This window comes from Mus caroli, unplaced genomic scaffold (genome assembly GCF_978045245.1).
Source record: "Mus caroli unplaced genomic scaffold, Mus_caroli_1 scaffold_13, whole genome shotgun sequence".
NCBI lineage: Eukaryota > Metazoa > Chordata > Mammalia > Rodentia > Muridae > Mus > Mus caroli.
In genome coordinates, this window is record NW_028227268.1 from 16,689,980 (window position 1) to 16,715,191 (window position 25,212).

Consider the following 25,212-nt stretch of genomic DNA (forward strand, 5'->3'; position numbering starts at 1 on the left):
TAATAGCCTAGATGCAGATCAACCCAAGACATGGCATGATGGGGTGCCACAGAGAGGAGTAGGACTGGAAGAAGTTGATAGGACTTCTGGGGTACAACCTTCCTTAAACAGGCAACTGTTTTAGGGGCTAGAGAGATGGCTCAGCAGTCGAGAACTCTTGTTGCTCCATCCTGGGGCCCAGAATTCAGCTTCCTATAGCAGTAGGGTAAGTTCCCAAATACCTGGAACCCAGCTCCAAAGGAACTCATGGTGTCTCTGGCCTTCCGGGACACCTGCACTTACCTGTGCATGTAAACACACATGAATGAGTACACACAGACATAAATACAATCTTTTTGAAAGAAAGAAAGAACAAACCCTATTCTTTATAAAATGCTCTGTGGTTTGTATATTGTTTATATTTCCTAAAGCAGTGAGTGGTGGTTTGACTCTGGCATTTGGGGCATTTGCGGGGAGGGAATGACACCTGGTCTTTGGATCTGGTAACAGATATTTCATGAACAGCTGGAGAGAAATGTCATTTTCCTCATGCCTCTCAAATTGGTCTTAAGCCTGAAATTGCCCAAACTACTCACAGACCCCAGACCCAGCAGAAAGAAGCTGTTTCTCATCAGTGTCGTGTGTTCCCTAGGCTTGTTTGAAACGACAGGAAAACAAGAAAGAACCAAATGAGAAGAAGCAGGAGCAGCTGTGGGTGAGAGATACAAGTGACAGGTCCCGGTTTTCAAGCGGGTCGTCATGCAAACAGGTATGGAGAATTTAAGTCTTTTGCTTGTGTGTGTGTGTGTGTGTGTGTGTATGTGAAAACTAACTCCAAAAGGAACCTATTGGAGCTATCAGTTGGTAAAGAGCTTGCTTCACAAACCTGAGAATCTGAGTTCAATTTCCAAAACCCATTTTAAAACAAACAAACAAACAAAAAAGTCAATTGTGGTAGTGTGTGTTTGGAGTCCCAGAGCTGAGGAGATAGAAACAGGAGGATTCCTGGAGCCTGCTGGCCAGATAGCCTGCCAGAATTGGGAAAACCCCAAGCCAGTGAGAGCGAGCCACCATCTCAACCTCCCCCCACCCCCAGAAAAAAATAAACCAAGGTATGTGATGCTCAAGGCACAACACCCAAGATGTCTGCACAGCTGGTTTTACCATTGCTCGAACAGCTAGAGATAAATATCATTTCATACACATGTTGAGCACACATGGACATGAAAACTAATAAGATAGAAGTTTGTTGTAGAATCCGAAAGACAAGGGCAAGGAAGACATGCGCCAAATGCTCCCATCCTGGATGCCACCAAACACCCAAGCCAAGGCATCCCTTGCTGGGCCTGCTCTTGTCCCCTGGTGGTAAAGGACCTGACATTCCTGATCTAAGACATGCATTGATCTTAGAGTCCAAGGCGCTGGGCCTCCTCAAATTCAGCACCATGTTTGTGGCTTCTGATCTAACACTTTGCTTCACTGACCTGCAGAGACTCGCAAAAGGCAATGAAAACTACATATATAGTAACTGCCAATTGTTTAGACATTTTTTGTGTACTATGATAATAATTAAGAACAATGTAGTATTACAACAATATTACAGTGTTCACAGTATGTGAGTGTGACTACCATTGCAAAATGTACTCAGTGCTTCACATGCATGACCTCATTTCATTTTCAAAGATACATATATGTCCATCTACCTACCTATCTGATGTAAGCATATAGTTTCCTTTATACTCCTGAGACAGAGTATTATGTGTCTCAGGCTAACCTCAAACAGGTTATGTAGCCAAGGCTGCCTTTGAACTCCTGATCATCCTGATTCTACTTCACAGATGCTAGAATTATAGGCAAAGGCCACCACAATTGGCTTAGTATACACATATTAAGACATATAAGTCCCGGAGAGATGATTCAGTGGTTAAGAGTGCTGACTGCTCTCCCAAAGGTCCCGAGTTCAATTCTGGGCGACTGCACGGTGGCTTACAGCTGTCTGTACGGTGCTAGAGGGATGGCTCAGTGGTTAAGAGCACTGACTGCTCTTCCAGAGGTCTTGAGTCCAATTCCCAGCAACCACATGGTGGCTCACAGCCATCTGTAATGAGATCTGACACCCTCTTCTGGTGTGTTTGAAGACAGCTACAGTGTACTTAAATACATAAAATAAATAAATTAAAAAAAAAATTTAAAAGACATATAAACAGGATGGTGGTGCATATAATCACAGCATATAAGAGGCAGGAGAATCAGCAGTTTGAGGCTAGCCTGAGCTAACAGCACCCCTACCCCACCCTAGTTTACTTTCTATTGATATAATAAGCACCATGAGCAAAAGCAAACTCGGGAAGGAGCGGGTTTGTTTCATCTTACCGCTCATCATAAAGGGAAGTCAGGGAAGGAACTAAAGCAGACTCTAGAAGGGTGCTACTTACTGACCTGTTCTCTCTAGAGCTCGCCCAGCTTTTTTATAGCATCTAGGACCACCTACCCAGGGGTGGCACCACCCACGATGGTCTGACCTTCTCACATCAGTCATTAATCAAGTATATGTCCCCAGCAGACCAATCAATGGACGCATTTTCTCAATTGAGGTTCCCCCTTGCCAGATAACTCTAGCTTGGATCAAGCAGAGAAAACACTAACCAGAGCTTTTATGAACCCACGGACACACACACACACACCTTGGCCATTTTACAGATGACAACTTGCCTCAAGTGGTCCTAAGGAGCCTTAGCTACAATTTCATAGGCGTTTTGCAGTGGCAAGGGCATTCCATCCCAGACGAGTGTCTCCTGTTTAAGGTCTTCTCTATCTAAGTATTTTACTTATCCTGTGTAAGAGCTAAAAGACCACAAACTGCCTCCAACCTTGGCTGTTAGCAAGGCGAATTGATTTAAGGTGAGTAAAATACCCTTTATGAATTCTTATTTAATATTTTATGCCTGAAACAGACTCCCGAGGAGGGATTGTCTCTTTCCTATCAGAGGCATGGATCTCTGAGACAGATCTCGGATACCCAATATCAGTCAAGCTCTTGATTCCTTCTTTAATCTATGATGTTCACACAGTAGTTATTTAATGTTCAAAGGACACCTTAAAAACATCAGTGATTGATGTTTATGGACGTAGCTGTTTCTCTGGGAGAGATATATACTCCCTATTAAGGGGTATAAAAGCACGCGATAAACTATCCCACCTAGAGGCTGAAGGTGAAAGAGACGATCTCACCACATTGGCAGCTGCCAGAATGCTTTGCCTGCGTCTCTTCCTGCTGGTCAAGGACTAAATATAAAACCTGCCGCTGACACCAAGGGAGGGAGGTTAATCCAAAAATTAAAGCTGATTTGGTTAGAGAAACATATTTTTAGCACTAAGATAAATTCTGGCACTTTTACACTTAGAATAATGTTTAAAAAATCAAGAACTGATACCAAAAAAAATGTGATGTAATTTTAAGGCAGACAGCAGCACTTAGCAGTTCCTAGATTGGGATTCCCAAACAAATGGACACCTGGGTCCTGCCGTTTCATACAAAGGGTCACATACCAGGTCACAGCCATGATTCACAACAGACAGTGCACACCCTCTGGACCACTCTGGACTCATCAGCTGATGTTCCTTTCTGGCAGCACCATTGGGTAAGCTGCTGTCTGTCAGATGCCTGTAGTGCTCTCTTCCCGCTATAAAAAAAAAAAAAATCACCCTTTCAGCCACGGTCACACCAGCCCTCAGATCACTTCCAAACAAGGGTGTGGCTGTCCCTTTAAAAGTAACTATGTAAAGCAGCTTCTGTTGTCATCAACAACTGGGACCTGATTTTCTAACTCAATTTTATATTTTCTTATACCCAACATGAAGTGACAGCAGACATCACATAAAACTCACCATTTCTATTAAAAGGCAAGGCCAGGCGGCCAGGCATGGTGCTATACACCTTTAATCCCAGCACTCGGGAGGCAAAGAAGAGGCTCTGTGTGAGCTAGAGGCCTGCTTGATATACACAGCAAGCTCCAGGCCAACCAAGGCTACATGGTGAGACTCTGTCAGGAAAAAAGGAAGAGGAGGAGGAAGAAGATGACAAGGACAGGGATTTCCTTGTTGCATAATACCATCATGCCTATGAAACTATACTTGCAAATCAACTTTAATTCTTCAAATAAATATTCCCAATGGCTTGATCTTGCTTGTATAGTATCTTCAAGGTCCCACCTTCTCGCTGAGAACACAGATAGAATCTGAACTTTCCGCTCTGGTTTGCACTTTTGCTTACTCTCATCATTTGAGACACTGGGGATACTATGACATTCGACTCTGGACACAAAAGAGAGAGGAAGAGCAACATGGGAGAGACGGTTGATTGATGTATGGCGTGTGTGCTTGCATGCCTATCCTGCTCTACTCTGGTACAAAAAAAGGGGGCGGGGGGGCAAGGTCCCATAAGAGACTCAAAGCAGATGCAAAAAAAAAAAAAAAAACCCTCCATCCTGAGGACCGAGGGTTCGTTTGAGCCATTCCTCAGACTTCTGCAGCAGTCCAGTTGTTAGTGCCTCAGCCAGCCCTGCAGTATCCAACCCCCGAGGGAATGCACGACTTATTAAATAAACCTCTTCTTGAAGGGTGCACAGTGCCAGGGGGTGCTGAAGCAACTCTCTCAGGGACTCTAAGACAAGAAAGAAGAAAGCTGGCATCTCTCAAAGGAGAACCAGGACAGACAGATCCAATTTCCAGAGCCCAGCATATTGAATGACACCCAGGCAAAACATCATTGGTCAATCAGAAAAGGGCTGGAAAAAGATACAGACAAGCGAGATCCTGTGAACCAAACAACCCCTCCCAGGGGGTGGGGAGGGGCACCCAGTCATTTCCTTCCAGAGATTGCAGAGCCTCGAACTCTGGGTAACGTTTTGCGTCTGATTTGGGAAGGCAGGCATATCTCCTGATTTGAGTGGCTAGTGGGAAAGTCAGTTGTTGAATTCATGGAAAATTTTCCGGCGTTCCATCGTTCTTTGAAGCTCGCCATGACCAAATTTTGACACTCGTATCTTGGTTGTCATCACTGGCTCATTTCTTAACCCAGACTCCAACTGTCGAACTTCTGATGAGCTTAGAACAAAGGAGGCGTTTACCATGAAGTAAGAGTTCCGTGTCAAGCTGTCATTTCCAGACTCCTGCCTCGAAGTGGGCCGATCATCTTCAGTGGCTGCTCCTGGACACACCTCCTCTTCATAACCTGAGGCTCTCTAGGTCTGCAAAGGTTGTGTTTAAGTTCAAAGTGAAGCAATCTCTGTCAAGCCTGTTACTGAGATGCTCTTTAGTGAGGTGCCTTCCAAGTGCTGAAAACACAGCAGAAGCCATGGTGTCACTGTGTAAGTTTAAGCAAAGAGCCTCAGTCCTCCAAGGGGCACTTACTATATATATATTATGATTATCTTGCAGAATCATCGTGAGTGTGAAGGAACTTTCTGAGAGATAAGCTTACATTAAATCATGTGCATAAACTTCCTTGTTAGCCAGTTCTACCACAAATGATGCCCCAACAGGCATCAGTGAAGAAACAGGTTCTGTGGCTTCTAGAACATTTTCCTTCACCTCTGCCTCATGCTCCGCCACATTTCTAAAAGCCAACGTGACGTCACTTCTCATAAACTTTTCTAGAGGGCTAGAGGACAACATCATGAACTGTTTGAAGCAATTAGAATTTATGATGGAGATAAACAGTAGTTCTGCATATCCATCTAGAAGTTGGGTAATTATAAATCAGTGTCCATAGAAGAAGTAGTCCTTACCTCCACTAGCCCCTTACAACTGCTGTGACTGATAGGGGTACCAAGATATATTATTCTCTCTAACCTCAATGGAGAATAGCCATGATCTGATTGAGGTGAGGGGCAGAGCAGGAGGGATACTGAGGAGAGGCAGCAAGCCTGCATGAGGAGACTCTGTGAGCCTTCCTTGTCTTCTGGATCCCATATCCTTGCTCAAGGACCGGAGACAAGCTTCCTTCACTAAGAAGGAAGATGGAGTGGCTGGAGAGATGGCTCAGTGGTTAGGTGCTCTACCAAAGGACCAAAGTTCTGTTCTCAGTACCCACATCAGGTGGCTAACAACCACTGATCTCCAACTCCCGGATCTGTAGGTGCCTGTACATTCATGGTACACACACACACACACACACACACACACACGAACACAGGAATGCGCACATATGCCCGCACACACAATGAACACATACACAAATAAAAATAAATGAAAAAAGAAAAAAAGATGCTATTCAGCTCAGCTTTTCCACGAGCATCCTTCACTTTGCTGGTAGGAATGGGGTTATCATCCTTCAACGCCCAGCAGCAGAACAAGTAAATATTTAGATTGCAGGTCACACAGACCCAGAATTATACTGGAAAATGGTGTAGGCAGTTTACCTGATACCAAGAAGCAGCTGGTCATGGCCCAGGCCTGCTTACTGTAATGTTTACTTCAGTGAGGTCACCCAAACCTCCCAGCAAGCAAAATAAGCTTCAGAACGAAAAGCTGTTACCCAACATAAACACTGTAATTGTTTTGTCCATGAGAATCCATGCAGACTCAGGAGATTAGAAAACAAACCCTCTTCAAGTAACCCGCAGTGTCTTAAAAAAGAAAGAAAAAACTGTGTTGAGGTTGGCTCAGTGCCAACTGGGCAAACGTTCAGATCAGACCTGGGACCCCAAGCAACCAAGTAGAAGCTGGGCATGATGGCACAGATCTTCGAAGGAGGGTGGCTCTCCACCGCTCCCTACCCAGTCAGTCTAGCTAACTGGTGCTCTGCAGACTGAGAGACCCCGGCTCCATATATCTGCTGATAGGCCCTTGGCATGGTGGTGCATGCCTTTAATCCCAGCACTCAGGAAGGAGAGGCAGGGGGATGATCTCGGTGAGTTCGAGGCCAGCCTAATCTACAGAGCAAGTTCCAGGACAGCCAGGACTACACAGTGAGACACTATATTAAAATAAATAAGATGGAAAACAATTGAAGATAATACCTAATGTGGTCCTCTGGTCGGTCACACACACACACACACACACACACACACACAATCTTTTAACAGAGATAGCAAAGATCTAAAACTATGTTGAGCATTCCAGCAGTAATCATAGAGCGAACCTGTGATCTCAGCACTTAGGAGACAGAAGCGAGGGAATCAGGAGCACTCTCGCTCGAGGTCATCCTTTACATAGTGAGTTCAAGCCTTGCCCGGGCTACCTGAAGCACTGACTCAAAATAAATAAACAAACAAGATAAAAAGTGGGCCGGCCAGAGAGATAGTTCAGCGGATAAAGGCACTGCCTGTGCAGGCCGGGCAGCGGGGATTTCTAGCCCTGCCACCTCCACACAGAAATGTGAAATGAGAAAAGACTCCAGAGTCGCCTGACTTCCACATCTTGGGGATAGCATGCCCACCCTTGTACTCACAATAATACAAATTTTACCTTTCATTTTATATGTATGTGTGAGCACCTCCATGTGTGTATGCAAACTACATGTGTACCCGATGCCAGAGGAATCCAGAAGACAGCATCAGATGCCCTGGAACTCTTGTAGTAGATGGTGTGGGCCATCTCTTTAACTTAAAAATTCACATAATTAAAAACATTTTTTTCCAAATTTACTTCCACTTGCTCAGCAGCCACCCAGCGAATGACAGTCAGATGGGAACAGAACTGTTCCAGGTGCCGTTCACGTCCAAAACAAAACAAGACTCCATGGACCAGAAAAGTATTGTGTTTCCCAGAAGCTGGACCTGCAGACGTCACAGCTGATAGCCCAGGGGATGCTGAGACTTTCTGGCTCCGTGCATGCGCATGCATGTGGGCAGCGTGTGTGTGTGTGTGTGTGTGTGTGTGTGTGTGTGTGTGTATGTCAGGCACTTTGCTCAGCTCCTTTCTTCACCTGTGTGTGTAATCGTCCTAACCTTCCTGTGGAACGTTCACTTCTCCTCTTTCAAAGGGCTCTCAGATGGTTGTTCTCTCATTAATCTGTCAATGTCAGCCTGCTGTCACCCTCAGCGCAGTCGTGAAAGCAGCCACAGCTTAGAATATGACATCTGTGTTCCATGAGTCACACTTTTAATTTTCTCTGAGTTCTGCTTGTCCATTGTGGGGCTCCTTGAGGGCCAGGCCTTTCTTCCTCCTGGCCCCAGGCCTGTGTGCTGACAATGAGGCAGGCCACATACACACACACACACACACACACACACACACACACACACACACACACACAGGTGTACACACTTGGGCCCCACCTTGGGAAGCTGAGTCATCTCTGACACCTGGTGTGGTGTTCATCTCAGCTGCCCTCTTAACTCTAGCACAGATCCTGCACCCTGGCTGTGCACCTGGGCAACCAGTGGCTCTGCACACAACCTCTGCAGGAGACACCCCGTCCCTGCCAGCCAGCCAACAAGTGCGCCACCTGAAGGGAATGTGCATCCCACAGTCTAACAAGCCTGGATCTGAGGGAATTATCCTGTGAGCCTGTTTACCATCGTGGTAAGCTGTGGACTTGTTCATCGGATTGCCCGAAAGCAGCTGAATGCGTCATCTCCCCTCAAGCTGGTTCCTCTTCCTCTGTGTGTGTGTGTGTGGTTTGGGTTTTTTTGTTTTTGTTTTTGCTCTTTTGGTTTTGTGTTTTTGTTTTTTTCAAGACAGGGTTTCTCTGTGTAGCCCTGGCTGTCCTGGAACTCACTTTGTAGACCAGGCTGGCCTCGAACTCAGAAATCTGCCTGCCTCTGCCTCCCAAGTACTGGGATTAAAGTGGGTGCACCGGGCTCTCTTCCTGTGTTTTTATTTCTACTCCAGCCGGAATTCTGGAAGTTGCCTTAGACCCCACCCACCCCTCTCCTAGCCCTTCCTCCTCACAGGATACCAAAGCCTACTTGTTTTATCGCCTCTCTAGTATCTTCCCACACATTTTCCCTTGCTGGGCCATAGATTCTGTCTGTCTGTCTGGATTGCTGTAGTATTGGATTCTCTAGCCATCTTGCTTCTTTACCCTTCCCAGTCAGTCTAAAAGGCTACCACAAGAGAGATGCTTCTAGAAGCAAATTGAATGACAGCCATTTGTTTAAAGTCCCTCACTACTTTCCCCACTGTCCCTGGGATCATGTTCAAACACCTAGATGCTTATAGGCCTGACCCATACAGACGTCTCTGCATGGACTGTCTAGGGCACCAGTTCTGGGGAGAATTCCCCAGGGTCTCCTGGAGGTCCAGGGACAGTTCTTCCTCTTGTATGTTCTCAGAGCACCCTCTGGGCTCAGGCTCACCTTGGGATAAGGCCTCTTTCCCTTAGACAGAGAAACAGGAGACAGTTTATGGTTCCATTTCCGGTGTCCATTGTGCAGTAGGAGCCTAGAGTTCATTTAACGGCTAATATGTTAGGAATAACGGAACCCTAATGTCAGAGCCATGCGGCTACAGCAGCCAGAATGTGGACCCTCAGTTACTTGGACAGGAGAGTGCCCAGTGGACTGGATTGAAATCAGTGACCGAAGCAAGGCTGTGCCAAGATTCAGTCCTTTTCCTGGTGTGCCTACCGCCTGCAAAGGCTCATTCACAACACTTCCTAACTCCCCTTTGCCACAGGCAGGCCAGCACACAGACACAAAACCAGCAGGGGATGGAGCTTGGAGGACAGAGAAACCCCAGAACAGCCCCCAAAGGGCTCCTCAGGAGGCACGGACCCCAGTTTGGCTGGTCCTTTCAGGAAACTGGCCAGGCAGAATTGGATGGGCCTTCTGTGCTTAGGTGAGAGACTCTCCCCTTCTGCATGCAAACCTGGGGGCTGGGGGTCCTCTGCGGCAGCCACATGGAAGTGAAGAAGGAGTAACTGTACGGATGGAAAAGCTGGCAGGGTGCCATTCATCCTTCATTTGTGCATTTTGTCGCAGTCCCACCAGGTGATTTAAAAATAGGGCCTGACATTAAAATGGGGCAGCTGTCAGTTTGGGTTGGAATGCCTCCGCAGAGCTGTCCTGCATCTCTCAGAAGATAAGCAAGTCAGCCTTGCTCTTCTATGAAGCTGATCCTGCTGTGCAGCCAGCTTGACACCCACACCAATAGTGATCCCAGTGAGAGAAATTGTTGGTACCATGAACTGGCGGCCTCTGACCCAAACAGTTCCCTGAGTTAATTGGACTTTGCAGCTCAGAAACTGCAGAGAACATTATGATAAAACGTCTTTCCTTCCCCCTGTTTTTAATACTATGTATCTCACTGTATTTCATTTTATTAAAATTATCTGCGTTTTAAAAATGGTTCCAATTAATTCCTGAAACAACAAAAACTTGTTAGAAACCAATTAAAATTCAGATATCGAAATCTTAAATTTTTTCAGTCGCAAGAGATGAGTATTCAGATGGGTGGCCACATTAAGTAGATTTTATAACACACAGCATTTCATCCTAAAATAGCCTTTTATTTTGTTTTCATAATGCTTCATTCATTTAAAAAATTAAAATATAATTGTCAATTAAAAATAAAACAAATTTAAATTTTAAAATAATAAACTAAAATGCAGAAATTATAAATCATTTCTGGAAAGCACAATGTGTTAGGTGCTAGGAGTGCAGAGTAATGAATAAACCATGTCCCTGCCTCAAGTCGTACAGTGTGATTAAACTAAGACACCACAAAAGGCTGTAGCTCCACACAGTACCTGCCCAATCTGACATAAAATCTAGGGGAGCTAGCTATGGTGGCATACACCTGTAAACCTGGCACCCAGTGGGTCAACCTAAGTTACATAGTGGGACCATAAATGATTGGAAGGATGGATGGGTAGATGGATGGATGGATGGATGGATGGATGGAACAAAAGCAAGGGAAAGCTTCACAGAGAATGATAATTTTAGATTTGAACTCAGATCCTGCCATGGGAGTTGGAAGCAGAAGTGGTGAGCAATCTAGCTGTCAGGTTACAGGAAATGTACATGAGTCTTTTCCCAAGAGGTTCTTTCTCCATCTTGGTGTTAGGAAGGAAGATGACCTCTTACCCGACACTGCACCTGCAAGAGGTGCTGTTTGTATGACTTTAACACCTGCCCTCAGGACCAGGAAAGAGAAGGGCTCTCTGTTGCTGCTCCCAGAACGCAGCTCCTGCATTTCGTTGGCTTGTGCAGTTGGATTCCATCATCTTCTCCTCCTGCCATTCCTGCTGGTCTCCTGATTACTCTCCCTTATTCAGTGAGGCTCTGGCAGGCAGTTGGTTCTCTGCTGTCCCCTTCCTGATCTCCAGACACATTATCTAATGACTTCAGCATCCATTTAGATAACCAAGCCACACCCTGGCCTCACAGTTCTCAAGGCGTCTCAAGTGTTCTCTTCCTTTACACACACACACCCAGAGAGAGAGAGAGAGAGAGAGAGGAGAGAGAGACACATCCTGCATGTTATTGTCACCCCAAAGGATCTCATTCATTACTGCTAAAGAAAATGTCAGCCACTTTGCATGGGCTCAGGGCCAGCAACCTCCAGGCAGTTCTCAAGGCTGCTCAGCTCCTTTACCTAGAACCTGTCTCCCAGGTTTCCAATCCATCTCCTCTTCCTCCTCACTCCTTATTTTCACCCACTTCCAACTCTCCCTCCGTGCTTAGGATCCCCCCACTCGTGTCCAGCCCTTCCCTGCTGCTTGCGTCAGCCAACCCTGCAGAGGGCTTTCCCATCAGCATGTAGTCATGATCTAAAAAGAGACAGAACAGCCTTCCTTCCCCCGCTCCCCTCCACTAACTTCTCCTTCACACCCCAAGCTCCCCAAAGAATTATTTACACTGCCTGACTCCATTTCCCCACCTCCTCCTCTCTCCTCAGCCCACTCCAATCTGGTTTCCACACACATGTCGTTCTCCAGAAATGCTCTTTGTCAAGTGACTTCCACATCTCCCCATGGAGCAGCTTTGTGTGGTGCTGGCCACACTCACACACACACATACACACACACACACACACAGTACCACCCCCTGGGGGACAGCCTCAGAGCCACTCTTGCCCTGGCTTCCTCCCCATCTCTGCAGGCACTTTATCTTTCTCTCCTCTTCTCATCTTCCTCCACCCTGTTCCTGAATCCTGGGGTTCCTCAGGGTGTGGCTCTAATCTTACTCTCTACCTGGGGTTGGAGGGCGGGGTCTTTCTTAGAGACCTCACGGTGAACTCTTTAGACTCAGAATTGTTTTCAGGCATAAAATAAGACACAGGCTTTCAAAGGAAACCACTTTTATGGAAATAGTCATCAAAATATTTTTAGAAGATTGTGATTCTGTAATGTATGTGCTTCCTTATTAACACGTTAGTTAACAAGTGATGGGCGAAGAGGGTATTTTGAGACATCCGCAACAAATGTACTGAGATGTGAAAATATCTGTGACTTTCAAGGGTGACAGAAACCTCAGGTCCTGCTCATACTACAGTGGCTGGGCGCCTGCAGCTTAGCTTGCAGGTGGAGATGGGTAGAGTGTGATTGTAAAGATGTCACTTGTCACCATCCAAGCTCATGCCTCACCAAGCCTCCTCCTCTCTGTGTGCTTTCTTAAAGTTATCTTTAACATTGTAACTGCCAGAGTTGAGGGGTTAGTTACCAGAGACTCCCATACCTACACTTCCAGCTCAAACCCCACTTTCAATTTCCAGATTTAAAACTCTACTGCAGTCTCACTCCCTCTACTTGGGTATCTGAAAAAGACACCTCAAGCTGATCACAGCCTCCCCCTCCCCCTCCCCCCCCCCCCCCCCCCGCATCTCCCTCCCCACATGTTGAGTTCAGGGTCAGTCCTACACATCTTACTTCCCTGGTAAAATTTTGTTGCTATTGGTAGTTGTTTGGTTTCTGTGGCCCAAGCTGTCCTCAAACTCCTCATTCTCCTGCCTCAGTCTCCTGAGTGCCGGGATTACAGGCCTGAGCTGCTACACCAGGACGATGTAACTTTGATCCATCTGCATAGCTAGTGTCACCACAGAGCTCCTTCAGTGGCCTCCCAACCAGTCCTCCTTCTCTCTTACCTGCCACCAAATCCCATTTTCCATATCTTAATATGGTAGAGTGTTGTTGACAAGCGAATCCCATCTGTATGCCTGCTGAAGCCGCTTCTGTGGCTTTTAAAATACCAACCAAACTTTGTTTGAAACTAACATGTCCTGTGGAACCAGAGGGTGTCTGCCGCCCTGGCCCTGGTCCACACTGGCCTCGGCCTTTGAGGTTTCTCTGTCTTGCCACACAGTCCACCAGCCCCTCAGCCAAACTCTGACTGCTTCTCCCCTGACTACAGGAGAACCTTTCTCCCCTCTTCTCTCGTCTGTCACATGTCCCCTCTCCCCATTTGTGACCCCTGAAATTTTATAACTTAACTAATAATGACTTTTAACACAAATGCACATGGAGGCCAGAGGACAACCTCGGGTGTCACCCCGTCTTTTGAGTCTGGTTTCTCTTTGGCCTGAAGCTTACCAGTTAGCCTAGCCTGGCTGGCCTGAACACCAAGGGACTCTCCTGTCTCCCCTCCCCCATAATTGGGATACCAAACACACCACATCCAGCAATTTTGCTTAGGTTCTGGGGACAGAACTCAGGTTCCTTAAATTTGCAAGGTAAACACTCTTAAACCACACCCCTAGGCCACTGGTTCTCAATCTTCCTGGGGCTGTGACCCTTTACTACAGTTCCTCAAATTCCATAAAATTGTTTTATTGTTACTTCATAACTGTAATCCTGCTCCTGTTATAAATTGTAATGTAAATATGATATGCAACCCCTTTGGGGTTGTGACCCACAGGTTGAGAATGCTGCTCTCGGCCCTTTAATGATGGTTTAATCACAACAATCTATTTCTACTCCTTAAGAAGGCTCACAACCATCTGTAAATCCAATTTCACGGGATCCGAAGCCCTCTTCTAGCCTCCAGCACTAGGTTTGCCAAATAAGCCCTTTCTCCCTTAAGTTGCTTTTGTCAGGGTGTTTTACCCCAGCAACTGGAAAGGGAAGCAAGACACCTAGTATGTTGGTTCTCAACCTGTGGTTGAGACACCTCTGGGACTCAAATGGCCCTTTCACAGGAGTCAACTAGACCATCGGGAAACACGGATACTTACAGTATGATTCATAACAGTAGCAAGATTACAGTTATGAAGTAGCAATGAAAGTAACTTTATGGTTGGGAGTTCACACCATATGAACTGAAGGAATTGTGTTGGAGGGGCACAGCTTTAAGAAGGCTGGCCTGCTGCCACCCACGCCCCTGGACCATCCCGCGTGTCTCTAGCTACGATTGTCAGAGAGCTGCACACGTAAACACTTGAACATGTCGCTAGAGCTGACTGCTTGAGTTTTTAGTTTACATTGGGATTTTGTGGTTTTCTTTTAAGTTTTATAGAGATTAAAAGCTATTTACGTTGAATTATACAATTTAGAGTAAGATTTGATGAGTGAGTTCTGACAAGTTCACAGATCTGTGTCACCCAGCCCCGATTGAGTTTAAGACACCCGAAGACATTCCCCTGGTCTCCTTTCCCAGTCAGCCCCACCTCGGAGACCACCCCCTCTGCCCACCCCTGCCCCAGGGACCACCCCTCTACATCATCAGAGAGCACTTTGCTTGATCCACCTTTTGAATCTATTTTTGGAGTTTTGTGTTTGAAGTTTTTAAAATAGGGTCTTATTATGTGACCTCAATTCTCCTGCCTCTACTTTCCTAGTATTGGGATTAAAAATGTGTGCTACCCCAACCAATAAATAAATGTCTTCTCTGAATTCCATCTTTTTGATAGTCTCAGATCCTATTTAGAAATAGGTGGATGATCGGTGGTGGTGGCAAATGTCTCATGTCTTTAATCCCAGCAGTTGGGAGTCTAAAGGCAGATGGATCTCTGAGTTTGAGGCTAGCCTGATCCACAGAGTGAGTTCCAGGATAGTCGGGGCTACAGGGAGAAACCCTGTCTCAAAAAACCAAAACCAAAACCAAAAAAAAAGAAAAGAAAAGAAAGAAAGAAACAGGGAGACAATGGCCCCACCCCGTGTGCACACAAAATAAATAAAATATAAAATCAAAACTAAAACAGAAATGGGTCGAGTATATATTTGAAATAAATTAGATAAATGGACCTGTGTGATAAAAGTAAATTACATAAAAGTTGCAGATTAAAATTAAAAACTTATCCCCAAATGAAAATGGTTTGCTTCTGTCGTTTTGATTTTAAGACGGTGTTTATAAAAGTTGCACAGGAGGGGCCGTCCTCGTGGACGTCGCTGCCGTGCGCTTCTTGAGGATGATTTAGGAACAAAAAGAATTTTAAATCTTTGTGCTGCTTTTAATCTGGTGAGATAAATTCCCACTTTCAGGAGCTTAAGGGTTTAACTAAAGAGCCACGTAAATGCTCTGCACAGCGCAGCTTCTCTTAGGGAAAGCTTGGAAGCCTTCGGCACGGCCAATGAAAGAATTATGACATTCATCCATGGAGCAATAGATCCTAAAGACAAAGGGCCACGGAGAATCCATAAGTTGTATCTTGGAGATTTATTCTGAGTCAGGTTTGTATCATAATCTGGGAAATATTTCACATTTATTGCAGAACGAGACAAATGAATCAGCACAGTAATATAATTAAAGAGTGACGATTTTAAATAGGCAGATAGAAATATAAAAGAAAGTCTATAGTGTTGATTTTTAATTAGAACTATTGCTGTGAGTTCATGATTTTTTTTAAAGATATACATTTCTAATTTATTCCAAAGAAAGGAATTATAAACAATGTCACTGAGCAGCCATGGATTACATCTGGTCGTCCCCCCCCCCACACACACACACACACCACCCCTTTCCTTTTCTCTTTTATTCCTTGCTCTTTTGAAGCAGTCTTGCTACATTGCCAAGGCTGGTTTTGAACTTTTTTTTTTTTTTTTTTTTTTTTGATTTTTCGAGACAGGGTTTCTCTGTGTAGCCCTGGCTGACCTGGAACTCACTTTGTAGACCAGGTTGGCCTCGAACTCAGAAATCCGCCTGCCTCTGCCTCCCGAATGCTGGGATTAAAGGCGTGCGCCACCACGCCCAGCTTGGTTTTGAACTTTTGATCCTCGTTTTCTAATAGCCTTCTCAAGCCAGGTGTCATGGGGGAGGCCTGTGATTACAGCACTTGGGAAGTTTGTGGCCAGCCAGGACTACATGAAACCCTGTCTCAAAACAAACAAACAAACAAAAAAAAAACCCAAAAAATGTACAAAGCATTCTCAGACAAAAAGGATTAGTGTTTCTTGGGAAATATCAAAGGCAGGCAAGGTCTCTTAGGTCTCAAACCTGGAACAAATGGCTGAGATACCTATTAGCATACCAAAGTGTACTCCCAGCATCCCATAGTCCCTACCTGTTACAGGATCCTCCAGTACCTTAGCACATTCCTACCCCTTACCTTGAACTATCCAGCCCAGGCACTGTGCTGGGCTTTCCCTTCCCCCAGCGTCTCTGGCCCCTATATAACTCAGTCTCTTGGCCCAGGCTGCCCCTCTTGGTGGGCAGCTCCTTTCTTGCCCCCACCCGCACCCCTCACATGGCCCAGCTCAGTCTGGCCATGTTCTCTCTGAACTCTCCCAGATGTCTCTGTCTCTGCCCCTCTCTGCATTCTCCCTCATATCTGCAATAAGCCTTCTCCAACATACCTAGAAGCGTTCATGCCTTCCTCTTCTTAAAGACCCAAGATGGACTCTAACGTTTTGTTGTACTAGAAAGCCAAGGAGTACTAAAAAGACAGTAAAAGTGGTGGGCTCTCACTCACCATTTTCAATTTAATGTTTTATGTTTGCGGCTGGGAGCATGCCAAAGCACACGTGAGGCGGTCAGAGGACAGCTTTGGGATGCTGGCTCTCTGCTCGTACCATGTGGGTGTCGGAATGAATTCAGCTCGTCAGGCTTGCCACCTTTACCCGCTGAGTCATATGCTGGCCTCACTTCCCGTTTTAGATACAAAAATTTAAGCATCAAAATTTTGATAGGACTGAATGAAACATAAAGACCGCATTGTAAATAAGCACCTAGCCGTGGGGGAGGGGGGGGAGGGCAGTGTGCACGCATGTGCACACGTGGGGGGGCATGCACATGTGTGCTCACATGCATGTGGAGGCAGAGGTTAGTGGATATCTTCCTCAATTGTTTCTCTGACTTATCTTTTGCATCTTTCACTGGATTTCAAAGATTGGCTAAACTGATGGCAGACCTTCCCAAGGTTTCTCCATATCTCCAGGTCTCTAGCACTCCCTGTGCTTGGCTTTTTATGGGTGCTGTGGCTCTGAACTCAGGTTCTCATGCTTGTTCAACACACACTTTACAAAGCGATCGCCTCAGCCCCAAGGGAGCACTGTGTCTGTGTCTGTCTGTCTGTCTGTCTGTCTGTCTGCCTGTCTGCCTGCCTGCCTTTGTCTGTGTGTATGTGTCTGCCTTTGTCTCTGTGTGTCTATCTGTCTGCCTTTGTCTGTGTGTGTTTGTGGACACACTTGAGTTTGGGGGACATGTGTGTTTGGAGGCCAGAATTCAGTGTCAGAGATCAACCTCCTTCCACTGTTCTTAGAGTCCAGGTTTCTCCCAGTCCCTGGATTCACTGATCACCCAAGCTGGCTCTCCAGCAAACTCTAGGAGCCAATTGTCTCTGTCCCCAGTCCCTGCTCTTGGGTTGCACAACACACTATCACACACAGTTTTATCTGTGGGTGCTGGGGATTTGAATTCAACTCCTCACATTTGCATAGCAATCTCCTTCCAACTGATCCCCAGGAAACACCTTTTTAAGAAGAAAAGTAACTAGTAATTGGGGAAGAAGTATAGAATTATAAAACCATTTTTGCTACCTTAATATAAGTATATATCTTGGCAAGGCATATCAAAAGAGGCTAAAATCACTGGGGAGATGAAGTTTAGAAACAGACTAGGCTATTCCAAAGTGTCAAAGAAGCACTCCCCAGTCAACGGCAAACTACAAAGCAGAAATAGGCTTCTCACTTGGAGAGTTCTGATCGTCTGGCTTTCTCGAGACATCATAGAGGTGGCCGTATTTGGGCAACCCAACAGTGTGACTGCGGCTCTGGTGTTACCAAAAAAAAAAAAAAAAAAAAAAAAAAAAAGATATCACATCGCCTATGAATATCCCAAAGGATGGAATTGGATTTGGTTATCGGGAAACACCCAGAAGATACTGTGTGAGGCAGCTTGGCTGTACTGCTTCAAAATGGTCAAAACTAAAAAAAAAAAAAAAAAGGGCAGAGACTTACTCTACACTAAGGGACTAAAGGGACATAACTTGCCATGAAAGTTCAACCATCATTCCAAGATGACAATCTGAAAAGACATTGTGACACACATAGGTTTGAATATGCTCTTTATATTAGATAATATTATGGAACTATTTTTTTTTTTGTCAGAGAAGTAGTTTGTGGCTTAGTGGGGAAATAATGTGTTAATAGGAAGTATACCATGAAGGGTTCTGATAAACTGGGTGTGGTGGCTTATGCCTTTAATCTCAGTACTCAAAAGGCAGAGGGAATCTCTGTGAGTTCCATAGTGGGTTCTAGGACAAGCAGAGCTACATAGCGAGACCAAAAAAACAGACATAGATGCAAAGGTCTATATACTGCTGTAGTGCTCTGCTGAGTGAAACTGTATAATACAGTTCTCTTTTTTTTAAATTGCATATTTTTTTAAATATTTTTTATTACGTATTTTCCTCAATTACATTTCCAATGCTATCCCAAAAGTCCCCCATTTCCCCCCCCACTTCCCTACCCACCCATTCCCATTCTTTTGGCCCTGGCATTCCCCTGTATTGGGGCATATAAAGTTTGCAAGTCCAATGGGCCTCTCTTTCCAGTGATGGCCGACTAGGCCATCTTTCGATACATATGCAGCTAGAGACAAGAGCTCCGGGGTACTGGTTAGTTCATCATGTTGTTCCCCCTATAGGGTTGCATATCCCTTTAGCTCCTTGGATACTTTCTCTAGCTTCTCCATTGGGAGCCCTGTGATCCATCCAATAGCTGACTGTGAGCATCCACTTCTGTGTTTGCTAGGCCCCGGCATAGTCTCACAAGAGACAGCTCTATCTGGGTCCTTTCAGCAAAATCTTGCTAGTGTATGTAATGGTGTCAGCGTTTGGAAGCTGATTATGGGATGGATCCCTGGATATGGCAGTCTCTAGATGGTCCATCCTTTCATCACAGCTCCAAACTTTGTCTATGTAACTCCTTCCATGGGTGTTTTGTTCCCAATTCTAAGAAGGGGCATAGTGTCCACACTTCGGTCTTCATTCTTCTTGAGTTTCATGCGTTTAACAAATTGTATCTTATATCTTGGGTATCCTAAGTTTTGGGCTAATATCCACTTATCAGTGAATACATATTGTGTGAGTTCCTTTGTGTAAATTGCATATTTTATTTATTTACATTGCAAATGTTATCCCCTTTCCCAATTCTCAACCCCTCCCCCAAATCCTATCCTATCCCCCCTCCTCCTATCTGATACAATTCTATTTTGTTGTGCTGTTTTGTTTTTTTCTGGTTGGTTTTTTGGTTTGTTCATTTTGTTTGTTTGTTTGTTTTCGTTTTTTTTTTCTTTGAGGGGTAGGGTGGGAGTTCAGATAGGATTTCTTTTTGTAGTCCTGGGTGTCCTGGAACTCACTCTATAAACCAGGCGGGCCTGGAATTCAGAGATCAGCCTGCCTCTACCTCCTAAGTGCTGGATTTAAAGGTGTGTGCCACCATTGCCCAGCTCTTTCTTTATTCTACTCCCTTTTGCTACATTATGAGTACATATTTCTTTGAGAAATAAAAGCAAGAATTGTGCTTTATAAGAATAAGCTATGAAAACAACAGATTTCTCTGGCACACTTGTAGAATGCCTTGATTTCTCTCAAAGACAGGAACACATGGAATAAAATCAACATTGCAGGATGGTGAGATGGCTCAGCAGTTAAGAGCACTAACTGCTCTTGCAAAGGTCCTGAGTTCAAGTCCCAGCATCCACATGGTGGCTCACAACCATCCGTAATGAGATCTGACCCCCTCTTTTTGAAGACAGCTACAGTGTACTTACATAGAATAAATAAATAAATCCTTTTTTTAAAAAAAATCAACATTGCTCTCCACTCAGAAATGGCTCCATGGACGGGATTCATTCTCACTGACTCCAACACCTCTGCTTGGATATCAGAACTGCTCAAAATCCGGCCCATCCTCCTCCTCTACCCTCTGCTCTGGCTCCTCCTCCTCCTCTGCCCTCTGCTCAGGACCCTAGAACCCGACCATGGCAGTTTCCTTCCCCCATCCACACCTGGCTGCAGCCCAGATGGAACTTTGAGCCCCAGATCAAAATTACTCCCCTCCCCCTTCCCTCCTCTCCCTCTCCCTTCCCCTCCCCCTCCCAGAGACCATCAGGTGCCACTAATGCTTTTCAGTCTCCTTCCACTGTTCTGTGCACTGGCAGGTTGAGTAAAAAGTTTTTTGAAGGGGGGACTTCCATTTGATGGCTGAGTCTCCTTCCTCAGAAGGACCTCTTAGCTGAAACAAAAGATGGGAAACACATCATAGCAGACCTACCTACACCTGAGAAACACCCAACCCCAGGCCAATCTCTAGGGCCACTGCAGTGCCATACAGAGCCTGTCCCTACCACAACCAGTGACTGCTCAGCTCAGTAGGTGATAAACTGAATGTAATCCTCAGAATTCACAGCAGAAGAAGAGGGACTAAAGAGTTGCCCTTTGACCTACACCACACACACACACACACACACACCTGGCTGCATGTGGTGATATGGGCCTTTAATCCCGGAAATTGGAAGGCAGAGTCAAAAAGATCTCTGTGAATTCAAAGCCACATAGGATCACATAGTTCAGTCACCAGCACATGGCAAAACCTGGCTGGGTGCACATCTGTCAGCCCTCGCCCCCATGGCTCCAGGGAGGGATGGAGGGGTGGACTAGTGAGAACCAATTCCCTAGATCTTGGAAAATAGCACCAAGGCTCTTCCATCCCTGGCTGCTTGAGTCTACAAATCTTGTGACCATGCTACTTGTTGTCGCCTCACTTCATGTCCAGTAATGCCAGGTCTTCTACTCCCTCGTGCACGCTGGGGGAAGTGCTTCCCCATGCCTCTCCTGCCCTGGGGCTTCCATCTTCCAGGAGCTCTGGTTTGAAACCTTCATATGTTGCCAAGTGAAGTTAGAGCTAAAAGTGTGTAGCTCAGTGGTAGAGCTGCGTGGCCCCAACATAGCATGGGAAAAGGAGGGCGAGAAGGGAGGAAGGAGGGAAAGATAAACAAATAAATAAAAAGCCGTTCTGTGACTAAGTTGTTCCCCAACAACTGGCATTGACCTTCCCTAATTAGCCTTTCTCTGGACTTCAGAAGATGCTGGTGTGATCTTCTACTTTATTATGTGCCAGAAGAGCTAGTTGGTGATTATCTGGAAAAACCTTAAATCTGCAATTAATTACACCCTAGAAATAGTTTGTCAATAGATTTATATGAGTTAACACGGCTTTATTAAGACATCAAGTTCTCAATGTTAAAGTACCCTGGCATAGGCAGGGTTTTTGTTATAGTGTTTGTTTGGTTGGTTGGTCTTTCAATGGTTTGGTTTTTGACTTTGAAAGACAGAGCCGGTTTCCTACCCCAGAAGAAAACAGCAGTGGGGTGTGCCTCCACCTTCATGTGACATTTCAACTTAGGAACATATGGCGAAGAAATGGAACTGTAAATCTCAAAATTATAACAGGAAAAGACAGTTCTGAAATCCATGTTACATAAAAATAGTATTAGTGTTGCTCTGATAATCTCCAGATATTGTTAAAATATTTGACATTAGAACTTTTCTATCTGGAAAAAAAAACTTAGAACATATTTTGTTAAGACTAGATGAATCTCAGCTGGCTGGCATGCCTATGTGCATTTTGTAGTCTGTAGAAGACACCAGTGTGTGTATAGGAACTGACTCTCTTCTGTTCACAAGGCCTAGGTTGGGTGACATCCATCCAGTAGGCTAGCTTTCACTGGGACCTTCAGCTTTGGTTTCAAGGTGGTAGCAAACATCCAGTAGTTAGCTAGTTCTGAAAGTGGTGGGAAGTGAATGACGGGGCATGGAACTTGACCTCGTCCACTGTGGTACACGAATGCAGAGTTATTATAACTTATTGTAAGTTATTAGTCAGTGTAAGTTATGGATGCAAGCCTTATCTCACTTGATCATCAGGAAACCCCCAGATGTAGGAACTGTTGTTCACAGATGAGGAAACACAAGGAATACAAATATAATAACTAATGAACTATAATAAACTTACCCCACGTCACATGGTCACTAGCTGTAAGAGCCAGATTCACTGCCCGGAAGCCCCAGAGCTTTTAGTGTCACACATCAGTGCCAGACCCTACAGAACAGTTCCTACAGCCTCTCACACTCTCTCTGGAAGGAGAAGCCTTCCCTACATGATGGCAGAGCCAACTGAGGATGGCTAAGGGTGTGACGGGACCTTAGCAAAGACTAAAAAATAAAATTAAATATGAATTTAAAAGATGAAGTGACAGACTGGAGGTTGCTCAATGAGGCAAGAGGGGAAAGGTTCACCACCACCACACAGGAACGCCACAGGCCTTGTTATTGTATCTTCTATTTCCAAACAACAAAAACACCCCCTTGTAGGGGCAGTTTCAGGACTTTCAAGAATGATGCCCACCTAGCAGTAAGGCAATGGGACCAGAAACCAGAAACCAGACAAGGATATACTCAGTACCCAGGGCAATTGACCAAACTTTGTCTCACCTCTCCAGTACTTTAAAGAATTGAAGTCTAATGAATGGGTGGAGGAAGGATGGACAGGCTTAACAGCCATCCAGTAAAGAGCCCTTTGCCATACTCTCCCAGGTCCCAACTGCCTGGGGCCAGCAAAGAGTTCCAGCCCAGCTAGAGGGTTGCTGGGGAGATATGGGTGGATCCTCTAAGGCTGGCTGCAATATAGGTGTCTTAGTTGGAGCTGCTATTGCTTTGCTGCAGGCTAGAAATTGCAGGCTAAAGAACCAGGAAGGCCTGGGGAGAGAGAGCTGCTCAGCCTACAGACAGTGTGGGGAAGAACTTCTGTCCCAGGCTCCCTGCTGCTCTTCTGGGGATCCAAACCCATTGCTCTGGCTCCCATCACCCAGTCATAATGACAGTCTCCAGCCTCAGAATTAAAATTTGCCAAACACCCACTTTGCTGCGAATAGAGAACTCATCTCGTGTTCAGAAATGACCTCATGATTCATCTTTGACATTTCAGAATCATTTTCAAAGATTTCTATTAAGTCACAGAACTGAAAGAGGAGTGAGAACAGTTGATTCATTATGCTGTCCCCTCTCTCTGTCCCTTTATCTGAGGGTGGCCTGTCTCCCAATAATGGATGGAGCAACAATAACTATTTGTTTGAAAGCCACATCCAAAACCTAAGTTTTAAAATAAGATTTGTCCTCATGGAAAACAACGATCTGTCCACCTGTGGACATACAGACTTCGTCCCAGAAGACTGACACGTGGAAATGTTTTATAGAGTCCTGTTTCTCTTATGTTGCACCCAGTAATTCAAAGCTATTCAGTGTGTTTTCCTGAGTCAGGAGCCACTGAAATGAAAAAACACCACACGTGTCAGCAATAATGACAAGATCAATACGAACCACCACCGCTGGGGAGGTGCCAGGGATTGTTAGCTTGGCATTGCATGCCTGAGAAGCGCCACATTTTCAGAGAATTTTCTAGTGCTGAACTAATGCACCACACAGGAGAACCTCCCGGGAGCCAAAGGTGGGAAAACCCCTTAGGTTTTGCTTGTGACAGAAGGCATGGTCTCGCAGAACATGCCTGAAGCCACAAAGCTGTACTCAAATCACCCTTGGAGCCAGGGTCCTGACTGTCATTTACATCCTTGGTATCATTTCTTTGATGGGGACTCGTAAAACTGCTGAATGTTTGGATAATTGTTATTTCATCTGTACACCTGGGTTGAGCGCTATATAAATTGTGACGTGTCCTTGTGTGGATTTAGGGCTGACTTCTTTGTAGAAGACTGACTGGAGGGGACGTCTTAGGAGACCCATCTGTCTTGTGCAATAATTTGGATGACTGAAACTGAGGTCTGACTTAATCATTCCCGCTACACAATCTAAATTTCTTTTTCATTGTCAAGCACACAAGTCAGCATAAGGAACATTTCCCTCGCCTTCTTCAAGACGGTGCAAATATCAAACAGCAAACAATTTAAACTCACTGGTTTAAAAGCACCTCCTTTCATATATAGCCTTGAGCATGAGCTGTTTATTGGTCATCAAATTACGTAATGGTCAGAAGCGTATTCATAATATGCTTATGCTCCAGCAACAGACTCAGAAATGCAGTCTCCTCAAGCATGACAAGAGTCATCAGCTTCGCTGTTAGGTCGAAGCTGGTAGTCCTGACCCATCAAAATCTCCCTGACCACAGAGCCAGCCCAGTGACAAACACAAGATCCCTCGGAGGGAGGGGGACGCTGAAGGGCCCAGCAATACCCACATGTCCTGCTTCTGGGCCCAGCCACTGGCACTCACGCCTCTTCCATTTTCCACAGAGTTCCTGTGAGGAGGATTCTCACAGTGAAGCAAGATTATCTACCAAGACATCTTCGGCTAAGTATGAGCCCAGACTTCCAGCCATTGACCAAACATCTGTCAAGCAGAAACACAAAGGCACCATGACACTAAAGAAGTCGGAGAAAGTGAGCCCCAGCAAACCCTCTCCAGGTGAGTGGCTTCCTTGCTGAGATCCACTGCCAACATCCCAGTCTTAACAATCACAACAAACAGGTGGGGTTAACTAATCTAGGGCTTGCCAAGTACCCAGTTAGGTCTTGGGAGGCCAATGAGCCTGTACAAAATTGATTTCTCAGTAGAATATGCTCCCATATCTTCAGGCCCAACCCTCCACATCCTGTGCTCTTCCTTATAAATGCTGCCTCTTGTTCTTCTGCCACAGCTCTTCTGTGGTGGGGACGGTGGAGGTGATAAAGGCATTTGGCCCCAGGTATCAAGTTTTATTACTAAGGCAAGAAGAGCTTTCAAAAGCATCCGAATGACATCATTTACAGCTGAGAGCAAGAGTAATAAAGTCCCCCAGTCCTGGGGTTGTCCTCTCAGGGAGAAAGGGAACTTGATAAATCCTCCCTTTTGTGTGATTTG

General features: G+C 45.4%; 1 protein-coding gene across 2 annotated transcripts in view; it reads left to right on the forward strand.

Annotated features, from left to right (window-relative positions):
* The window catches only part of Marchf10 (membrane associated ring-CH-type finger 10), an 89,958-nt gene that overhangs the window by 15,690 nt on the left and 49,056 nt on the right, over nucleotides 1-25,212 (forward strand). For both annotated transcript variants that reach the window (XM_021178082.1, XM_021178091.1), the window contains exons 3-4: nucleotides 632-748; nucleotides 24,606-24,777. In XM_021178082.1, coding sequence (XP_021033741.1) covers nucleotides 632-748; nucleotides 24,606-24,777 — 289 coding nt within the window. The remainder of the gene's footprint in view (nucleotides 1-631; nucleotides 749-24,605; nucleotides 24,778-25,212) is intronic.